The sequence below is a fragment of the Arachis ipaensis genome, chromosome B1 (assembly GCF_059453495.1).
Source record: "Arachis ipaensis isolate K30076 ecotype BB chromosome B1, ASM5945349v1, whole genome shotgun sequence".
Taxonomy (NCBI): domain Eukaryota; kingdom Viridiplantae; phylum Streptophyta; class Magnoliopsida; order Fabales; family Fabaceae; genus Arachis; species Arachis ipaensis.
The window spans coordinates 2,821,927-2,842,817 of record NC_142436.1 but is presented as its reverse complement, the minus strand read 5'-3'; the positions used below and the strand labels follow the sequence as shown (position 1 = coordinate 2,842,817).

The following is a 20,891-nucleotide window of genomic DNA, read 5'->3' as shown; positions in this document are numbered from 1 at the left end:
AAATATTTTACGTAATTGTATAATTACATCAATTTTTTTAAATAAACATTCATGTGGTCAATTAAAATAATAATTACTCTTAATAATGTGATATTACGTAATTAAAAACACGTGTAAAATTACTTGATAGTATCAAAATTAAATTCTTATTTTTTAACTATTAACTTTGAACGCTGAAGAAGCGAAACCAAATCATTTGTACAAAACATTATTATTGAATCAGTGACTAAGGGACTTCATTATCTTACTGGAGTCAATCATTTATTCATTCCTAATTCATGAATTGATACAGCCCTGCTTCCAATCTTGGCTTAGCTATTGCAACAAGTGGCTGAGCAAGAAGCATATATACCATTTCTGGAGAAAGTAAGATCAATTTTTGATCCACTGTGAGGTGGACTCCAAGTGAAGCCATGAACCAACCTTGCAAATAGCATCACAACCACTCCTTCCGGTGCCAAATGATATGAACCTCAAATCCGGTTCGCTCAAAACGACATCGCACCCTTCACTACTATTTGTTAGGTGGTGTTGTGGATTGAACTTGTGTGGTTCATTCCAAACTTTAGGGTTTCTCCCAAGTGCATGTCTTTCTATTAGTACATGGCTACCCTTTGGAATTAGGTATTTGCCACCAATAATTGTTGTGTCTTCCATTGATATATACATGGGGAGCATTAAATGTTACAATTATTGGATGAAGGCGAAAAGCTTCTCTTATACAAGCTTTTACATAGTTGAGTTTAGGAACATCTGATTCTTCTACCATTCTCTCTCTTCCAACAACATTGTCCAATTCTTCAGTGGCTCTTTCAAGTCATTTCACCAAGTGCCCATTCAACTGCATTTGATAGATTATCTACTGCCGCAACCATCAATTCCTACAACAAGTTTGCTTTTCTTTTTTAGTGTTTTAATAAAGTTCATATACTATAAATTAATGAACTTTAAATTCAAATAGATATTTAATTTCTTTCAACTATGTTACGTGCATATCAAAATCATCCACTAAAATTAATCACTTATAACTACAAATACATATTGAAAATAAATTAAATTACATATGTATTTATACATAAATATATTGATGACTAATTTTAGTGGCTGATTTTAATGCATAAATAATATTTTTGTAATTTAATACTGCCTTGGTGATTTTTTTTTTACAAAAAATATTAAATTATGTGTTATCAAATCAACAACAATATTTGAATAGTCATTTATCACCATCTCAAAACTCGTATCATTATTAGTACTAATTATTTATTTACCTCAAAATGCTATTTTTTATTCATAGTGAAATGATACACTTATTAATAATTTTTTATTATAAATATATATTAATTTTTCATATACATTTATTCAATTAGCATTTTAGTCTTTTTCAATGATTAAATGTTATTTAGTTTAATGTTTTAATGAGTTTCTCGACAAAAAAAAGAATTAAAATAATAAAAATGGTGCAAAATAAAAATTTAAAATTACTTGTTATGAAATTAAAAAAGGAATTTTCTATTGAATCAATAAAAAAAAAGTCAACTGAAAAAATAGAATAAAAAAATTCGTAATGGTTAATTGTACTGCCACAAAAAGACCACTAAAACCGTATTACAATATAATGGCTGTTTAAAACGGCAACAATATGAATGAATATTTAAATCAAGTTGGACTTTAGCTGTTTAAAATACAAATGCAGTGGTGGTTACAAACTATTACAAAATTAAGTTATCGTTATTCCAGCAATTCACAAAAATCACCGCTCAAACCTTTTAGCGGCGGTTTTGAACCGCAGCAAAGACAAAAAAAAAAGCAATAAAAGAGAAAGAATAGAGAAGTGTTACTATAATTTGGGCCTTGATTTCCTCATGTGTCAACAATGGCATATTGTTGGAATCTTTAAGTGAGATCAAAACATCAAGAAAATCCTCTTGTTCATTCTTCAATCCATCATTCCATTGCTTGATTCTCTATTCAATGACTGGATCATGATACTTTTTAACAATCTTCATAGCTTCCAAGTCAAGTCCCCTCAACCATGGCAAATAATCAGAAACACAAAAGTTAAAGAGATGAAAAACCAAAGTGAAAATTGCATCCACATATTCAACTTCCTCTAAACCTGGCCCACCATCAATAATATTTCTACCATCTCCAAAGTACTACCTTTTATTAAAAATCATTTTCCTAATAACATTACCACAATAATGTTGTGTGGCAACTCTCACATTCACAAAACTATTATTATTATTCTTGCATTTATTGTACACATAAAACATAAGATTGTCAGCTTCTTGATTCCTTTTGTTTAGAAACCATTGTTGCCTCTTTGGGGAATTTAGGGTTTTGATAACTATGAAGCTAGAAATAATTGCAATCAAAGAAGGCCAAAAGCCTTCAGAATGGTACAAGTAATTAAGGCTAGTGGTTATGGTAATATAACCCATAGCTTGGAAGAAGATTTTGTGTTCTCAATCTAAAATGTTGTGACATGTTGAGAAGTCAGGACCCTATTTATAGTAGATAATCAACCAAAAAAAATCTTCTAATAAATTAATTTTTTCATGAACACAAAATTAATCACGTCACCATGCACTATATTTTTATAAGTTTATTCATATAATAATAATAATAATAATAATAATAATAATAATAATAATAATAATAATATAGTTTGATTATATTATTTATGAAATTTTAATTATATATGTGTGAATTTTAAGTATGTTACATTATTTATAAACTTTAATTATAAATATTAATATATTATTCTCAAATCATCTTTAAATACTTTTTACTAGTTTTTACTAAGTGAAAAGTATTGTATGTTTTTTGTTAATTAAATAAATATCAATTTTTCATTTATCATATTTTGCATCAATAGTTTAGATTTATGATTTAATGTTTAGAATTAAAAGTTTAAAATTTATATTATTTTAATTTTTGTTTCTCTTTTTTTTTAATAGCAAATTAATTTTTAAAACGCGTTATACGCCTTACATTTTTCAGAGCACATTAGTCATTATTCTCTATTTTCCCATATGTATCTTGATACAAATAATTGAGTTTTAAAATCTATATTATTATCGTAAGAAAATATTAAATAATCTACAAACCAAAGAAATAGAGATGCATTTCAAATAATGTTTTGAGAATGAATAAACTGTTTTAAAGTATGCAAGATGCTTACATCTCAATCTATATATACCTTGTCTTTTCACACTTAACAAACCATTACATGCTGGAAAATGTTACGAGAAAATATCTATATAACTACCCTCCTTTAATTTTTGCCGCTTACGTACCTACTAAATACTAAACTACATTGGTTGGCAAGGTATGAGTATGACAATAATGATTGTGTGATAAAAATCTATGTGTTCCCCCTTTATTTTCACTAAGCTCGTATTATGTGTCATCATAACAACAGATTTTCAGTTTATTATTTTTTATTTTTTATTTATTTTTACATAATTACATATACATTAGAAAATAATTAAATTACTCTATCAACTCATATCATTTTATTAAATTTGTAATAATTTTTTTATAATTTAAAAACTTTTAATTAAATTTTTATACTATTTTAATTTTAATTTATAATTAAATTTTTACTGTACAATAAATATTAGAATTAACAGACTTTTTTAAATTGAAGATATTCATATCTAAAAGATAAATCTTTAAATTTAAATATTTTTTATTTTTAAAATATTTTATTAATTCTAATATTTTTAATTTGACAAAAATTTAGTTAATTATAAAATTTAAAATAGTGTAAAAATTTAATAATAAACTTTAAATTATAAAAATTTAATTATAAATTTAAACATAAGAATATATATATATATATATATATATATATATACACGTTTTTTGTGTAAGAATTTTTTTGGATTTGTATAATTTTTTTGCATAGTCTTTTTTTATCAATTGTATACTGAAATGGTTGACAACCATTGAATTGTAGACCTTTAGGTCATAGAAATTTTGATATTATATCATAAAATTATTTTTATTAAAAATTTAAGCTGATAAGAAAAAACATATAAATATATATGAAGATTTTTTAGTGATTTGAGAAGGGAATTGAATTAAGGAAACATAAGTAGTAATTAGGGTTAAGTACTGAAATCGTCCCTAAGGTCTGGGGTGAAAATCAAAATCGTTCCCGACCTTTTTTTGTTATTAAAATCATCCTCAACGTTACAAAACGTTATAAAATCATCATTTTCTACTTCAATTTTATTTTTTTTTACCATATTACCCTTCATTATTAATAAAAATAATTAAAAATAATATTAAAAAAATTAAAACAAACTCCCCCCACCCCTCTCAACCCTCACCCCTCCCCCCTCCGGTAACTCCCTCACCCCTCACCCCCCATCCCTCACCCCCTCACCCCACTCCCGTCACCCCACTCCTGTAACCCCACTCCCCCTCACCCCACGTGTGCCCAACACCGGAGCCCGCAACACCGCCGCCAATGCTGCCTCCGTCCGCCACCACGCCCGGGAAAGCCCAACGGCCTCTCCCCATCCCCATCCCAAATCCAACATCTTCGAGGCCAGGCCCAAGACCAAGCCCGAACCCACCCAGAGCCAGAAACCTACCAGGACCCTGCTGTGTGTTGCTCAGCAACGAAGTGAAGCTCCCACCGAACTGCACGGGTGCTCCGGGGTGGTTGTTCCCGGCCACGGGAACCATGGTGAGCGGGGTCACAGAAGAAACCGAGGTGACGGCCGCACCCACGGAGGAGGAGGTTGTGGCGGTGGAGGCTGAAGGAACGATGCGAGAGCACTTGGCGTTTTTACGGCTTCCACCACCGACGGGGATGTCACGGAGAGTGCCGCCGTGGGTCCAGTAGCGGCGGCAGGACTTGCAGAAGTGGCGAGGCTGGGAGAACTTGTAGTTGTTGTAGTTGCAGAACTTGGTATTAGTAGAGTCGCAGGGAGGGCATAGCAGGTGCTCTTGCTCGGCCGGCGGTGGGGCTAGGGAAGTGTTGTGAGGCTTGGCTGATCGACGGCTTTCGCCGGAGTCGGAGGAGGGCATGGCGTTGTGAAATGGGGTGAAGGTAGAAATAGTATATAGTTGAAATTGTATGCGTGAGGGGGTGAGGGGTGAGGGATGAGGGGTGGGGGGTGAGGGAGTTACAGGACGGAGGGGGGAGGGGGGAGGTTTATTTTAATTTTTTAATATTATTTTTAATTATTTTTATTAATAATGAAGGGTAATATGGTAAAAAAATAAAATTGAAGTGGAAAATGACGATTTTATAACGTTGAGGATGATTTTAATAACAAAAAAAGGTCGGGGATGATTTTGATTTTCACTCCAGACCTTAGGGACGATTTCAGTACTTAACCCTAGTAATTACTTTTACAGTTTATATAACGAAACTGATAAATCATAAGATTATTTTAGTTTTTGTCTTCTTTCAAAAATGCAGTAACAAATAAAGAGAAAAATGGTACAACGATATACTCTGACTCAGTCTCCAAATGTAATGAGACCTGTATCTAGTTTCTACCACGAATTATAGTAAAATTTTTACTATAATCAATAATGATTACAGTCATCAATTCTAAGAGATTCACATTTTTATTATTCACCTAAGTTAATCCAAGTTTAATAATCTCTAAGTACTAACCCAACTTAGATAAAGAAAATTAAGTGTATTCTAATTTCAGTACATACATTTTCGAAACAAAAATCAAACAAAAATAAAAACAACTTTTGTTTGATATAACTCTCTTTGCCTTTTGTATTTTTCAATATAAAGACAATAGAGAAATTGGAACACACTCAATATATAATAGAGAAGAGTAAAATCAGCAAAATTGTATGTGTATAATAATAATCTAAGTTGGTTTCAATTGGTTGCCATCCTTTTTAAATAATTCCTTCATACATAGGCAGTTTAATCTCTTTTCTATAAACTTTAATCTAAACACACTATGTGTGAAAGTGTATAAGATACAGTATATATCTTGAGTGTCCTATATAAGCTGGGAATCACTTTTCTTTGTAATCAATTCATCCATTACTTGCAATACACATTTTCTTACTTTTCCCTCTCTGTTCTTCAATTCTGGTTTTCTTCTCTGTACTACTCTAGCTCATTCTATCTCTCATAATCATCAATTCATGCTTCAGATCATGAATGCTTTCAAAATTATATACACTGGTTGACAAGCTATGCCTATGATAGTTGCTGGTTCTAAACCTTACCTAGTTAACCTAAAAGTAAAAGAGTCATATTGTCTTAAACAATAAATAAGGGACACTGATCATCATTGCGAAAATTCGACACTTATAAGTTATAATCATGTACTGACCTTTAAAATCTTGTGAAGTTTACTTTAATAATTGTTAATGTAACGAAAAATGTATATATTCACCTTAATAATTGGTCAAGAGTTTGACGAAATGTTAAAATAATGACCAAGATTTACTTCCGTTTACCATCCTTATTAATACGCATTCAATTTGAATTTCTTAAAAATAAAGGGTGGTTGTGCTGATATCTGCACATGAAAATATAAACAAAAAACTTCAATTTGTTCATTATTTAATTGGTAACAACCATTATATTGTAGAAAATGTTTGTGGTTGTGAGTATTTAATAAAATCTGATCAAGTCCACGTTTTATAGTAATGGTTGTACTATCTAAACTCTCTAAGATCAATAAACAACCTCATTTGTTATTGTCACTCTGGACAAGAATTATTATTTTTTCTTGTGGAAAATCACATGTAATTGTTTACATGTGAAGTTGATAATAAAAAATTATTAAATAATAATCTAGTCAAATCTGTCAAATCATTATCATATAACTATTCTTGACTATCAACTTCATTCATATAAATACAACTATACGTGAGTCTTCACTTTCTTTTATTTTATGAGCCAACGGGCTAAAAAACTTTTACGAATCTCATATTTGTTTTCAATAAAAATGTTACTACATTAAATAAATCTTAATAAAAATAATAGTACTTTTTTTAAGAGTATAAATATTTCTTTTTCACAATATCTCGTAGTTTGAATTCTATTTAAAAATTTGTCACTAGCCAATAGATTATTGCTATACATACAGCATATTAAAATTCAAACTCTCAATACTTATTTAAGTACTTATTTAAGCGAACGAATAAATTAACTATTTTACCAACTTAAATTAGCTATAAATTATTTAACATTAAGTGTACATTTTGTTCTCGGACCTCTACATAACTTGCCTCAAAATATACATCCCAACAAATTACTATTAATAATCTTTTTGTCGAGCTGTTCTCTCACCAATTCAGTTCTGCGATTCATTGATGTACTTGTGTTGCCATAGCGTGAGCAATTAAGGGATCCAATTGTTAAGTTACATTATCAAAGTTAGAGAATTGAAATGGATCATAGAGTAAATTTAGAAAAATACTATTTTTTATATTAAAATTAATTATTAAAATTATTTATTAATATATTTATATATAAATATATGTGTGGTTTAATTTATTTTTGGTATGTATTTATATTTTAATATATATTTTATTAAAAATATTAATTGTCCTTTAATTTTTTATTTTTAATCAATTTTTTAAAAAATTATTTTTATTTAATTAATTAATTTAAATATTTATTTTTATGTACTAGTTCTTTAAAAAATTAAAAAAAATACTTGTTTTTTATTTTTTTCTCTCTTAAAAATTGAATAAAAAATATTTAATTATACTGATATTTTATATTAGTAGCGAATTTTAAAAACTTATTTTATAGTTACACTTAATATAGTTGAATAATTAAATAGTAATATATTACATATATGCGCACGATATATATATATATATATATATATATATATATATATATATATATATATATATCCAAATCCTTTAGAGTTCTTTAACCCAGCCATGAAATCTGCTACCAGCTTCATGTTTATGCTATTTTGCGTTATACCTCTCTTCATCAAACTCCTCAAACACAATGATTCAACCAAGAAATCAAAGAAGCCTAAGCTCCCACCAGGTCCCAAACCATGGCCTATCGTTGGTAACCTCCCTGAAATGCTTGCTAACAAACCCATATTCAGATGGATACAAAACATCATGAACGATCTTGACACCGAAATCGCATGCATCCGTCTAGGTAACATTCATGTTATCCCAGTAACCAGTCCTTCTATTGCACGTGAGATTTTAACGAAGCAGGATGCGATTTTCGCATCGCGGCCATTGAATTGGTCCAGTGAGTATGCCTCGCTGGGCTACCTAACAACGGCCATAACACCGTTCGGAGAGCAATGGAAGAAGATGAAGAGAGTAATCACCAATGAATTGGTGTCTCCGCTACGACTTGAATGGTTACATGACAAAAGGGCGGAAGAAGCCGACAACCTTGTTCGGTATGTGTACAATCAATGCAAGAATGGCAATGCCCTAGTTGATATAAGGTTTGCAGGGAAACACTATGGTGGAAACTTGATTAGGAGGTTGTTCTTCAATAAGAGGTACTTTGGTAATGGTAGAGAAGATGGAGGACCAGGTGCTGAGGAAGTGGAACATGTTGAAGCATTGTTGAGTGTGTTAAATTACCTTTTTGCATTTTCTATTTCTGATTATGTTCCATTGTTGAGGGAGTTTGATTTGGATGGTCAAAAGGAAGCAATGAAGAAGGCTATTAATACCCTAAGGAAGTACCATGATCCCATCATTGAAGAAAGGATTCATCAATGGAAGAATGGGATAAGGACACATCAAGAGGATTGGCTTGATGTCCTTGTCTCCTTGAAAGATGCTAACAACAATCCATTCTTGACTGTGGACGAAATCAAAAGTCAACTTATGGTAACGTTATTTTTTACTCATTTACTCTTAATAATTCACTACAATACTTGTGGATACTAGCGGCGGTTCCCCAACTGTCATCCTTTAGGGCGCAGGAGTTAATTATTGCGGCAGTTTTCAAAAATTGCTGCTATTAAAATATTTAGCGTCGAATTGCATGGCATCAGTTTTGCGATGGACACAAACTGTCGTTATTAGGTGCTGCTATTCAAAAAACCGTACGATTACAAACTGCTGTTATTAAAAAAAACTGTATGATTTTTCGAGTCTATTTTTGTCGGTTATAAACCGTCCTCTTTGGTGCTATTAATTTTTTAAATTAATATATATTAATTTCTTTTAATATTTTAGGTATATTTTTTCTGTTTTTGGAGTTATTTTTAATATTAAAATCTTATTAATTTTTCTCTAAAAATCTAAATTAAGGGTGAAAACTCATGAAAATATAACTATAAAACAAACTAAAATATTTATATTAATATTAATAAATATCCTATGAAGCATGGACACTTCGCTGAGTTACCGTGTCCGCGTGTCGGACACATTTTGGATACGACACTTATCGACATTTGTTTGACATGCGTGTCTGCTGTGTCCAAACCGTGTCTTAATAAAAAATAAAATTTTTTTCACCGAACACGCTTGGACACACTTAAATACCATCATGTATCCGCGTGTCCAATCTTATTCTTAACATATATTCTTGAAATAAATTTAGATATAGTATAAATTATTATTTATTAAAATAAAAAATATTTTAAATATTTGATATAATTAAAATAAGACATTAAAATAATTACAAAAATTAATTTATATTTTAATATCAATAAAATATTAAAATATCGTTATGATTTATCTAAAAAATACTTTATATTTTATTTGTATGCGTGTCCCGTGTCTTATAAGATTTTAAAATTCGCGTGTCGATGTGTCCCGTGTCGTGTCGTATCCCGTATCCATGTTAGTGTATGTGCCTCATAGAGTATATCTCTAATTAATAAAGCTGCATAATCAAATTAAAAAAAAAAAAATGTACGCTTCAAATAAAATAACATCAACTCCGATTTTAATATCTATCTATCTTCTACAATATTTCTCCAAAGAATTCATCCGTACAACGATTTTTATCTTTTTATATTTATGCCTCTAAAAATAAACTTTTACTTAACAATAAGAAAATATTTATTTCTATTACAGGAGGTTATGATGGCAACAATTGATAATCCATACAATAATGTTGAGTGGGTACTTTCTGAAATGCTAAATCAACCTAAGCTACTCCAAATTGCCATTGAAGAATTGGACAGTGTAATAGGAAAAGAAAGGTTAGTACAAGAATCAGATATTCCAAAACTCAACTATGTGAAGGCATGTTTAAGAGAAGGTTTTCGCCTTCACCCAATTGTTGACTTTAATATTCCTCATGTCTCAATGAAAGACACAATTGTTGCCAATTACTTCATCCCAAAGGGTAGTCATGTTCTTATTAGGAGACAAGGTATTGGCCAAAATCCAAGAGTTTGGAATGAACCTTTGAAGTTCAAACCCGAAAGACATTTGAAGAAAGATGGGTCTAATTTGACTTTGATTGAGCCGAATTTGGAGTTGATAACATTCAGCACTGGAAGACGAAGTTGCCCTGGAATTACACTTGGGTCTACAATGACTATTATGCTCTTTGCAAGGTTGGTTCATGGATTCACTTGGATTGCACCTTCCAATGAACCAATCATTGATCTTTCTGAACTTGAAAGTGACACTACAAAAGCTAAGCCACTGGTGCTACTAGGAAAGCCAAGGTTACCCATGGAGGTTTATCAAGAAATTATTCAAAAATAAGATTAATCTGCTCAACTCAAACAAATAAACTGCTCATCATGTTTGTACTAAAAATTTCAATTCCAAATAAAAGAATATATATTTTTTCTTTATGTGTTACTTTTAAGATTTATAAATTGTACCTAAATAATAAATGTAAAAAGTAAAAATAAAAAAATACAAAAAATATAAAATATAAAATTATGTTAAAATATATAGAAATCGACAAGTATTTGAATGAAAATAATAAAATTAAAATAATAAAAGAGAAAAGAGAGAATTGAAATAACAAGAAATAAAAATAGAATCTCTCAATTCTTACATAGATTTGTGACTGGTGTTTACATGGTTAGTGTGATTGAAAATTTTTAAAGTATGTAAATACGTGAATTGAGATCTTTTAACTTATTAAAACTTGGTGAATATTTCAATAATGATGTCACATGCATGAAAATTGCATTGTAAATCATTAGATAGTTTAATCAAAAATAAATCCATCCGTTTAAATTTTATCATTTTATTCTTTTATTATTATTTTAAAGGTGATTAAATAGCAGTTATGTCAATTACTGTTTATTGATAAAGTTAAGAGAGTTAAGATGAAAAAAAATTGGATACTAAACTCTTATATTTTCTTTAAATATTGTTATAGATAACAAATCTATTTTTATTTTTGTGAGAGGTTATTGAAGATAAATATAATTTAAAAGAATTGAACACTAAAATAATGACTATTCTTTGTATTGATTTTATATATTGTTATAAATAAATATTAACTTTATATATTGTTAAAAGATTTATATTGCTTAAAGACATTAAATACTTGTGATTTATTGTGTAACAAATAAATGCTTGTGTGTTTAGAATATACATTATCAGAGGAGATATAATACCTACTAGCATAGTTATCAAATTCGGATTAGATCAGTCGGTTTAATTGAAAATCCAGTAGATCGAACTTTTAATCGGTTCGGAATTAAACCGGTCAAACTTAGAAAATTCAGTCAAAATCGATCTGAACTGTAAATTAAACCGGACCGATTAGCTCGTACCAATTTCAAAAAATTGGCGCTATTAGGGTTCAAACTAGGACTACCAGGATAAAAAAATTCTTGCAACCACCAGACTGAAATGTTCTTCAATAATATATATGCATTTTTATAAATATATTATAACTTATTAGACATATCCTAATTAATAATTTAATCTTATTAATTCTTTTTAGTCATGCAAAATTTAAAATCTCTTTATTCTTTTTTTTTTATTTTAATGAGTAGTTTTTATATTTAATTTAATTGAATTTTTTATTTTTTTTATTTTAATGAGTAGTTTTTATATTTAATTTAATTGAATTTTTTATTTTACATTTACTCGCTTAAATTAATTATTTTTTAAATTTTACATAATTATTAAAAGAAAACATTAAATGTTGTTAAATATCTTTAAATTAAAAAGATAAACAAAAATATTTTTATTAATCATATCATATTTTTATTATTAATAATTATATAATATTTATTAATATTAATTTTTTTAACATATATTTTATTAATATAATTAATTAATAAATTATTGAAATCTTAAAATAAGTTGATTTAATATAAAAAATATATTATAAAAAATTAAAATTTTATATAATTATTTAATTATGACCAGGTTAATCGATTCAACATGTAATCTAACGGTTGAATCAGTGATCTGGTGACCCAGTAATCTGACCGAATTAATTATCGGTTTGATTCTGATAACTATGCCTACTAGAGCCATTGGAAGAAAGGATTGGAGCTGGTGGTTCCCAAACATTAGAAACAACCAAATTAAGAGGTGAATTGCATGTAGTAGTGGAGGATGAATATGAAATTGATAAGACAGATGAAGGTTTTAGAATGATCTAGAAAAAGGGGTTGAATTTAAGCTCTTTTTGTTGTATTTCTTTTGCCTTTTTAGCTTTGACTGAAAGAGAACATAGTTGCTAAAGTGTCTGTCAAATAAAAATGCATGAGACAATTTTATTTTGTCTCTTCACAAAACTTTCAGGAACAGAATAACTTTCACTTTTAATTAGAATAACTGTGACTTCTGAGATAATGATAAAATATGAGATATTTTTATTTTGTCTTTTCATAAAAGAAAACAGAAGAAGAGTAGAAAAGAGAAATTCACACAGCTATATATACTGATTTACCACCATGTGCAATATGATTTACATCCAGTCTCTTTCTATAATAGTGGTAAAATTTTTACTATCTTTCAAAGATTACACATACCAATCCTATTTAGAACAAACACATCTTCTATCCAAGTTAGATTTGACAGGTTCACTTTCTAGATTTTCAACCACTAAGTGCTCACCCAATTTAGTAAGGGAATCCCCTTAAGATCATGAAAATAAAACAGAAAAACATATAAAGGATATTTGAAATAAACATTTGGCTTTTTTCCAAGTCTAACTCTCTTTATCTTTCTCTACTCAATAATTTTTTCTTAATTCCATACATTAATGCCTTTTTCCATTGAAACAAAGAAAGATAAAACTGATAAAGTTGAATATTCAATAGAGAACCATGAAAGAGAAGAAGATATAGCTTTGTAAGCTATGAAAATCCAAACTTTGTACTCTCACTCCTTGAATCAATCTCTGACCGTTTACCCCTTTAACAGAGGAGTAAAACTTCCAAAATTTGAAACTTGGCTTGAATTTATTTGACTTCTTTTCCAAATTCAACAGCAGCAGCGGTGCAGAAGAGAGATAGAGTAGTAGCGGTGATTGAACTTTATATGCATCCATACCTTCCATATTCTCTTTCATCATTTTTCAAATTTCTTCAAAAATCTGAGTCATTCATTTGTGTTTTGGCTCCTAGTTTCTTTCCTATCCGTTGATTTGTAGCGGAGCTCCATAATCTTCATTTTTTCAGTTCGGTGCATGCAGAAAGAAAGTTTCTTCAACAATTTTCAATGAAGCACAAAAATAAAAACATTTTCTGACTGTAGCCTTCGAATGTGATCTTTACTTAGAGCCCTAATTTATTTGATTTTCTTCTTCTTACTTGATTTTAGTAATCCACTTTTTCATCTTTGTTTTGAACTCTAAGCAAAATCTCTTTTTCTTGCTTTACTTTTTGGAAGTGATTCACGTGGGTAGAGAGAAGAAAGAGACGAAAAGACAAGTTCTTGTCTTTTCGTCTCTTGTCTTTTCGTCTCTTTCTTCTCTCTACCCACGTGAATCACTTCCTTTCTTAGTTAGCAACCTTCTTATGGGCCATGAATGAGTAAATGGATTTAATTCATTAAATAGGCCAAAAAACTTGTTATTGAGTCTATTTTGATTATTTATAATTCTGCACAATAAACAAATTTAATTATACACATAATTAGATTTTTAACTCAATAATAATATTTGTTCATTATCAATTAACTGTTATTAGTTGTTTAAACTCAATAATAGATTTTACTAAACAACAAGATTGATACAAAGAATTAGTAATATTTGATTTATTTACTAGTAATGAGCATTTAGCAAGAATATTGTTTACAATTGATGCTAGATGTCCAAATTTTGTATGATAGACATCTAAGGATACATATTTGGAAACCAAAAGAGAAGGTGACAAAATAGATACATCAATTTTAGAAATTTTAACTTTTTAAAATTTATACATGTCATTTTTCGCACTGTCGTCTCGACAAAAAATATTTTTAATAGTTTGTAATTCAACCAATAAAGTCAGGCTAAAATAAAAAATACACATTATTATTTTTAGAAAATCTTGGAACACTGATAAAGTTATGGATAATAAAGATGGAATGTGTAGTAAATCATGAATTTAAATGTTTTATATGTCAGGATGTGAGTTAGAGTAAAAGAACCAATTTTTTTAATATCTATACATGTACTATTACCTATGTAAAGTTGTTCTTTTCCATGATAATACTAATTCACTTTGAAGATTGATTCTACAAAAAATTGTTCGATGGAATAAAGTTTTAAGAATTTATAGAAAATAAAAATTTATTGAGAACCAAAATATCCAATCTAAAATATTTTAAACATCAATTTGTGTATTTATTCCAATTAAAAAATATTTGAGAAAAAATTGAACTAATTTATTAAGAAAACATTGGATAGTTTTGTTATAAAACTATTTCTTCCAAAAATTTAAGTTCATAGGAGGAGATAATATGAATAGTCATATCTTTTACACGTCTCTTTAAGTAAGAGTTTAATTTTTTGTGAATTTTCTTTTTTTTTTTCAAAGTTAATATTTTTATTGCAATCAAATGACTCAATTACAATACCCACATAATCAGGGATAAGCATATGCAATAATATAAAAAATTGGGAAACTTCCAGAAAAAACAATACCAAACTAAAACATTAAGGATTCAAAACAAAAGGTCAAGCTATTCTTTCCTCTTCAGTTTCGGTTGCTATGCCTCCCAAGTCGCCCAAATTCTTCTGCGAATGTCGGAGCTTGGGACAGAATTTCTCCTATCTAAACTCTACAATTTTAAAAAATGAGAGTTTCTGGACAACCAAATCTACATAGAAGGTAACTCATCACTTGACTGATTTTTACTTTTAAATCTCCTCTTCCTCTCACCGCTTCTATTAACTGACACCACCATTTCTATAGTTTCATAGTTGGATCTCTAGTAATCACACTTGTTACTGATGATTGATTCTAGACTTGCATAATTTTCAGACAGAAAACCAGAACATAAAAGTGTGTTTCCGACAGTGAAGACATCACGGGCACAAATTAGAGATGGGAGATTTGTAGTCATATAAGAAAAGAATCAATTCTTATATAAGTTTTATATATTTGAATTTCTCTTTTTTGAGAGCCAAATAATTATAAAAGAAAATCGATTTATTGTTCGTTATGGATTTTTTTATTTTAATTTAAAATGTCTTGGACATTAGGATAAAGAATATTCACATATTTGGAATATTAACATGTAGGAAATAGTAATACTTATTTGTATATTCTTTTTTTAAAGAATTTTTAATAATCAATTTCATGAAAATTAAGTTACATTTTCGGATAGTACAAGTCAAAATTCGTTTTAAGAAAATCAGTTTTTATTATATTGTATGAAACAATTTGCTTTTATATGGTAAAATTACTAAAAAAAAATGATTGTCTATCATACCATTTATATTTGATACTTTGGGCTAATTAAGTATAATTGAAACTATTCTGAAATAACATGGTTTTACGTCATAATCATAACTTTCAAGAAGTTGCTTAGGATGAATAATTACTAAACAAATATTTAAAAGCCAATAGAAAGAAAATTTGGCAGAGGTTGCAGGTGAATAGGTATTGAAAATCAAGAACATATGGCGAAGTAGTTAGCGTTAGTTTATGGTACTTTATCTATTTATAACTTCTATTTGAGTTTATCTATGTGGTAGAATAGTATTCGTTAATAATATTTTGAATCGACTTAGTGAGTCCTAATTGATGTTATCTTTCTCTCTGACTAGGGCTGGCAATGGATAGGGTAGGGTAAAGACCTTACCTGCGGGTTAAAAATTTTATTAAAATTCTATCCTACCCTATTTGCGTCCTAACCCTATCCGCACTCTAAAATTTTAAATCCTATCCTATTCTACCCTACACGCAGAAATATCAATTTTTTTTAAAGTAAATATAAAATTCAATTATTTCGAATTTTATACGTATTAATAACATAAAAAATAAAAAACTAATGCTCTAAGTTACTAAATTAACTACCTAGTTTAGTGGTTGTTCACTTATTATAAGTCATTACATAAGAGGGGTTGTGGGTCAAACTCTTACTTCCTTCACTATATAGAGAGATTTTTATAAAATATGTGCTATATATGTGGTGCGGGTAGGATAGGGTAGGATACACCCTAAACCCGTACCCTACCCTACCCGCAGACATACCCGGGCCGTACCCTACCCTACCCGCAGCGGGTAGGGTAGCCTACCCTACCCGAACGGATTGAACCGGGTTTGGTACCTGCGGGTAGGGTATAAATTGCCAGCCCTATGTGTGACAAGTCTGTATCATTCTTTCCTTTTTTTTTTATACCAAAAATAAGAGACTCGAACCCGTAACCTCTTAATTGAGTATGAGAAAACTATGCTATTTGAGCTATAATTCATTGACGACAAGTCTGTATCATTCATTATATAGACAATCAAGCTTATGGATAATGAATATATACATATATAACACTTAAGAGTAATTTCAATGGCCAAAATATGAGTCTCTGTCTCTGATAAAAGTAGAGGTCAATTATTGAACAAGAAAAAAAAAGTGAGTAAAAGTAGAGGTCAATTATTGAACAAGAAAAAAAAGTGAGTTCTAGCGTGATTTTTAAGAGAAGAAAGTCCCTTCAACCAGGAACTTTCATCATCTGATAATAATTTATCACCTGACAAGTTATTATAAAAATAAATAATTATATAAATTTATAATTAATAAATAATTATATTAAATAATTAAATCATAATTAATTTATTAATAATTATAATAATTAATTATATTAGATAATAATTAATTCGATAATTACATTAAGTAATTAAATTGTATTTAATTTATTAATAATTTATATTAATTACCTCAGTTAGGAGAGAAAAATTTTGTACTATACCATCAATTTCTCTAAAAAAATGTCCAATTTCAGAATATGCGGCAACATCGACCATTGAAAGAAGACTTAACCAAATTCATATGACAATTTTACGATACTTGGCATTAACTATAAAATTCCACTATATTTTTTTATATTGCGTATTTTACAAATTAATTTAATTTCGAATTATATATTGTGCATTATTGTTATATATGAAGTTATTAATTTTTTTAATATTAATATTTTTAATAATAAATTATTTTTAAATTTATAAATTTTAATAATATTATTATAAAAAATAGTAACTATATTAATTTTAATTAATTAATTAAGTGCGATCATAATAGGGACTAAAGTTAGTTTCTTCTAATGGAGAAAAAAGAGATACTTTGAGTTTCTATTTACTGTTTATGATGTAAAAACTGATGTAAAATTATTTTTTATAATAAGTGAGCTATAAATAGAGACCGAAATCTAAGTAAGTTTTAATATTGGGGTGGTCTATTTTTTTTTTTTATGGTTGTTTTTTAGGTTGATAAGATGTAATGTTGAATTTTTTATTTTTTATTTTTTTTATCCGTGTTTGATATAATGATTTCAAATATTATGACTTATACGGTGTAAATTAATAATTTTTTTAGTATTATTTAAGCATATATTATTTTACTATTCATTAATTTTAAAATTATAAATTTTTGTTTTTTTGTCCGAATAGAATTTTTGTGATATTTTCTATATATATATATATATTTATTTATTTATTTATTTATTTCAGTATTTATTTACACTTATATATTTTTCTTTTGCTTATATTATGTGTATAATAGTATTCGAATAATATTTTATAATGTCAAAGATTTGTAATTCTATAAGAGAATAATTAATTTGTTACAGATTTTATGTATTTAGGTTTTTTAGATCCAAATAAAATAAAATAAAAATGAAATTTTATTGTTTGATTTATTATTATAAAATTCTTATTTAATTTAATATGATTAATTAAATTAATATAAAATACTAAAATTATGTTGTTCATTTGATTTTGCATAAAGATGTAAATATTAAGGTCTCTTTTTTTATTAGTTTAAATTTTTTTTAAAAATAATTTTATAATATAATATTAAAATTTTTATGTCAAAAAGATTTAGAATTTGATCATAGATGATGAATTAAAAAAATAAAAATCAACATAAGACAAATAAAAAAAATTTTATACAAAAATTTAAACAAATTAAAAAAGACTTATTTGAAATGACATATTAAAGATATAACTATTATATATTTTCTCTTATTAACTTAAACCTTAAAAAAATAATTTTATATTACAATAAAAATCAACTTAAAATAGTCTAAATTTTTATTTTATATTTATTAATTATTATCAAAAGTAAATAAATAATTTTAAATATAATAATAAATATATTATTATTAATCATTATTTCACTAGCATTTTTTAAAAGATCATTCTTTGATAATTCTAAATTTCTAATAGTATTGTTCGATCAATTTACGTAGATGTTGTTAACACATGGGGAATTTATGGTAGTGTAGAAAATAGGGATGACAATTGGTTGGAGTTAGCAGGAAAATAAGTATCTAAACAGGTAAAGTCTGTAATAATATAATTATTGAGTTAAATTTGATTTATTTTCTGTATGTCAAGGGTTTTGTTTTTGTTTAATTTCACTTATTTAAAATATCTAGTTTAGTCTAATTTAAAACTTGTTTAAAAAGTCTACCACTACAAGAAACATCGTTAAAATCGACGGCTAAATCGACGGCTAAGTCGTCGATAATATTAAAATTTGACGGCAAAATGGACGGCGAATGTGGTCGCTATTAAGCTTGTTGATTTTTCAAAATTCTAATAAAATCGACGGCTTACTTAGCCGTCGATAATAATTTAATAAAATCGACAGCGTTTTTGTCTATAATATGAGTTTGGGAATTTTAACTTCTTATTAAAATCGACAACGTTGCCGTCGATATTATTATATAAAATCGACGCCATTTTCGTCGATATTTGATTCAATAAAATCGACAACATTTTTATCTATAATATGCTTAATAAAATCGACGACGTTGCCTTCGATATTTGATTTAATAAAATCGACACAATCGCCGTCGATTTAATTATTTAGATACCAACAAATTCTGTGTCTATATTTTATTTTTTTTTGTCTATTTTAAACTTACAAAGTGACAACTCTACTGTCAATTTTAATAGTTATATGTTTTTATTATTTTTTTTTATTTAAAAAATAATAAATAATTAATGCAAATAAACTTTTAAATATAGAAATAAAATAGTAAACAATTAATACAAATAAACTTTTAAATATTAGATAATAAATTTATAAACTTATCAAAATCATAAATAATCCCCTAATATAAAAATTCAAGACAAAATAAATAATTAAACTTAGACCTATATTCGTTTAAATTGCAATCCACTAATAATACAAAATATTCAAAACAGAACAAAACATTTAGCTGTCATGACTTTAAATCTGTGATGACTTTATAATTTGATATTATATTTTTAGAGATAATTCGAAAAGCTAAATTAAATTAGTCAAAAGTTCTTGCCTTGGCAGCACTGACGAGGTTCTTGCCTTGCATGAGCTCGGCTGCCTTAGGAACCTTCTAGAAGGCGCTCCCACTATCACTACCGATCATGATCACTGCCCTTGTCTTGGTTGCAACAATTTCAGGTTCTCTATTGCTATTTGTGCAGTGGAAGCCGCAAACTCAGCACTATTCACGCTCATGAGGATGATCACTTCTTATTTGTTAGGTGTTCAGAGTGCAACGAGAATAGTCTTGTCAAATGCACCATTTGCACCTTCTAATAGATTTTTAATTATTAGTATCTGACTCAAAATTAAGTAGTACTAGTTCTGCATCATGTTGCTTAATTAATTAGCTTAATTTGTATGCCTTGCATGTTTGGTCTTTTTCAATCTCATGTATCATCATAATAATGATGTGCTAATAAACTTCATTGAATGTAAAAAATTATAAGCTAGCTAGAGCTGATGTTGTGCCTAATGTGGAGGTTAAGCTAATTAAGTTTATTAGTGAGGAATGAAAGATTGATAATCAAAGCACTACATACTATTTGATGTATCATATCATATCATACCATTAGTAGTGCAGAGAAAATATTGATGTATCATATCATATCAAAGCACTACATACTTTATAGACAATGTTTTTGATGAATCATGTAAGAACATATTGCAAACAACTTAAGCACGAATATTGCAGTCAATATTGCCCTTTATTGCCTTCTTTCTCATAACAATATTCTAGTGCTAATCAACAACTAAGCATGAAAGCACCCTAAACACTGCCAAATAACATTCAACTGCAAAAATATATTGATGGAGAAGTACAAAGAATCATGATGCAGTAGCAACCAAGAAAGAGTGAGTACCTTTCACGAGTAGCTTTCCTTTCATGAGTAGACATGGTAGTTGTTCCATCCACATATACCTGCACTATGAGAAACATTTTTCAGCCTATCCCAATTTCTCAGCTCAATATGAAAAATCCCAATAACTAATCAATGTCTGTACCTTGTAAATTAGGATTCTTAACAAGCCAAGTGCTCTAG

At 28.1% G+C, this 20,891-nt stretch overlaps 1 protein-coding gene and 2 pseudogenes across 1 annotated transcript; 1 reads left to right on the top strand and 2 right to left on the bottom strand.

The window, feature by feature from the left end:
* Nucleotides 1-271: 271 nt before the first annotated feature.
* LOC107644270 (isoleucine N-monooxygenase 1-like) lies at nucleotides 272-2,444 on the bottom strand (annotated as a pseudogene).
* Nucleotides 2,445-4,395: 1,951 nt separating this feature from the next.
* Nucleotides 4,396-5,049, bottom strand: LOC148575554 (dof zinc finger protein DOF3.4 pseudogene; annotated as a pseudogene).
* Nucleotides 5,050-7,890: 2,841 nt separating this feature from the next.
* LOC107644267 (isoleucine N-monooxygenase 2-like) lies at nucleotides 7,891-10,677 on the top strand. The gene is made up of 2 exons (XM_016348090.3): nucleotides 7,891-8,838; nucleotides 10,036-10,677. Exons 1-2 carry the CDS (start codon nucleotides 7,906-7,908, stop codon nucleotides 10,675-10,677), a joined length of 1,575 nt encoding a protein of 524 aa, XP_016203576.3. The 5' UTR covers nucleotides 7,891-7,905.
* Nucleotides 10,678-20,891: the final 10,214 nt, after the last annotated feature.

Coding starts and splice junctions, on each gene's coding strand:
- LOC107644267 (XM_016348090.3), top strand. CDS start 7,906: ATGAAATCTGCTACCAGCTTCATGTTTATGCTATTTTGCGTTATACCT. Junction 8,839..10,035: donor AAATCAAAAGTCAACTTATG/GTAACGTTATTT, acceptor TTTCTATTACAG/GAGGTTATGATGGCAACAAT.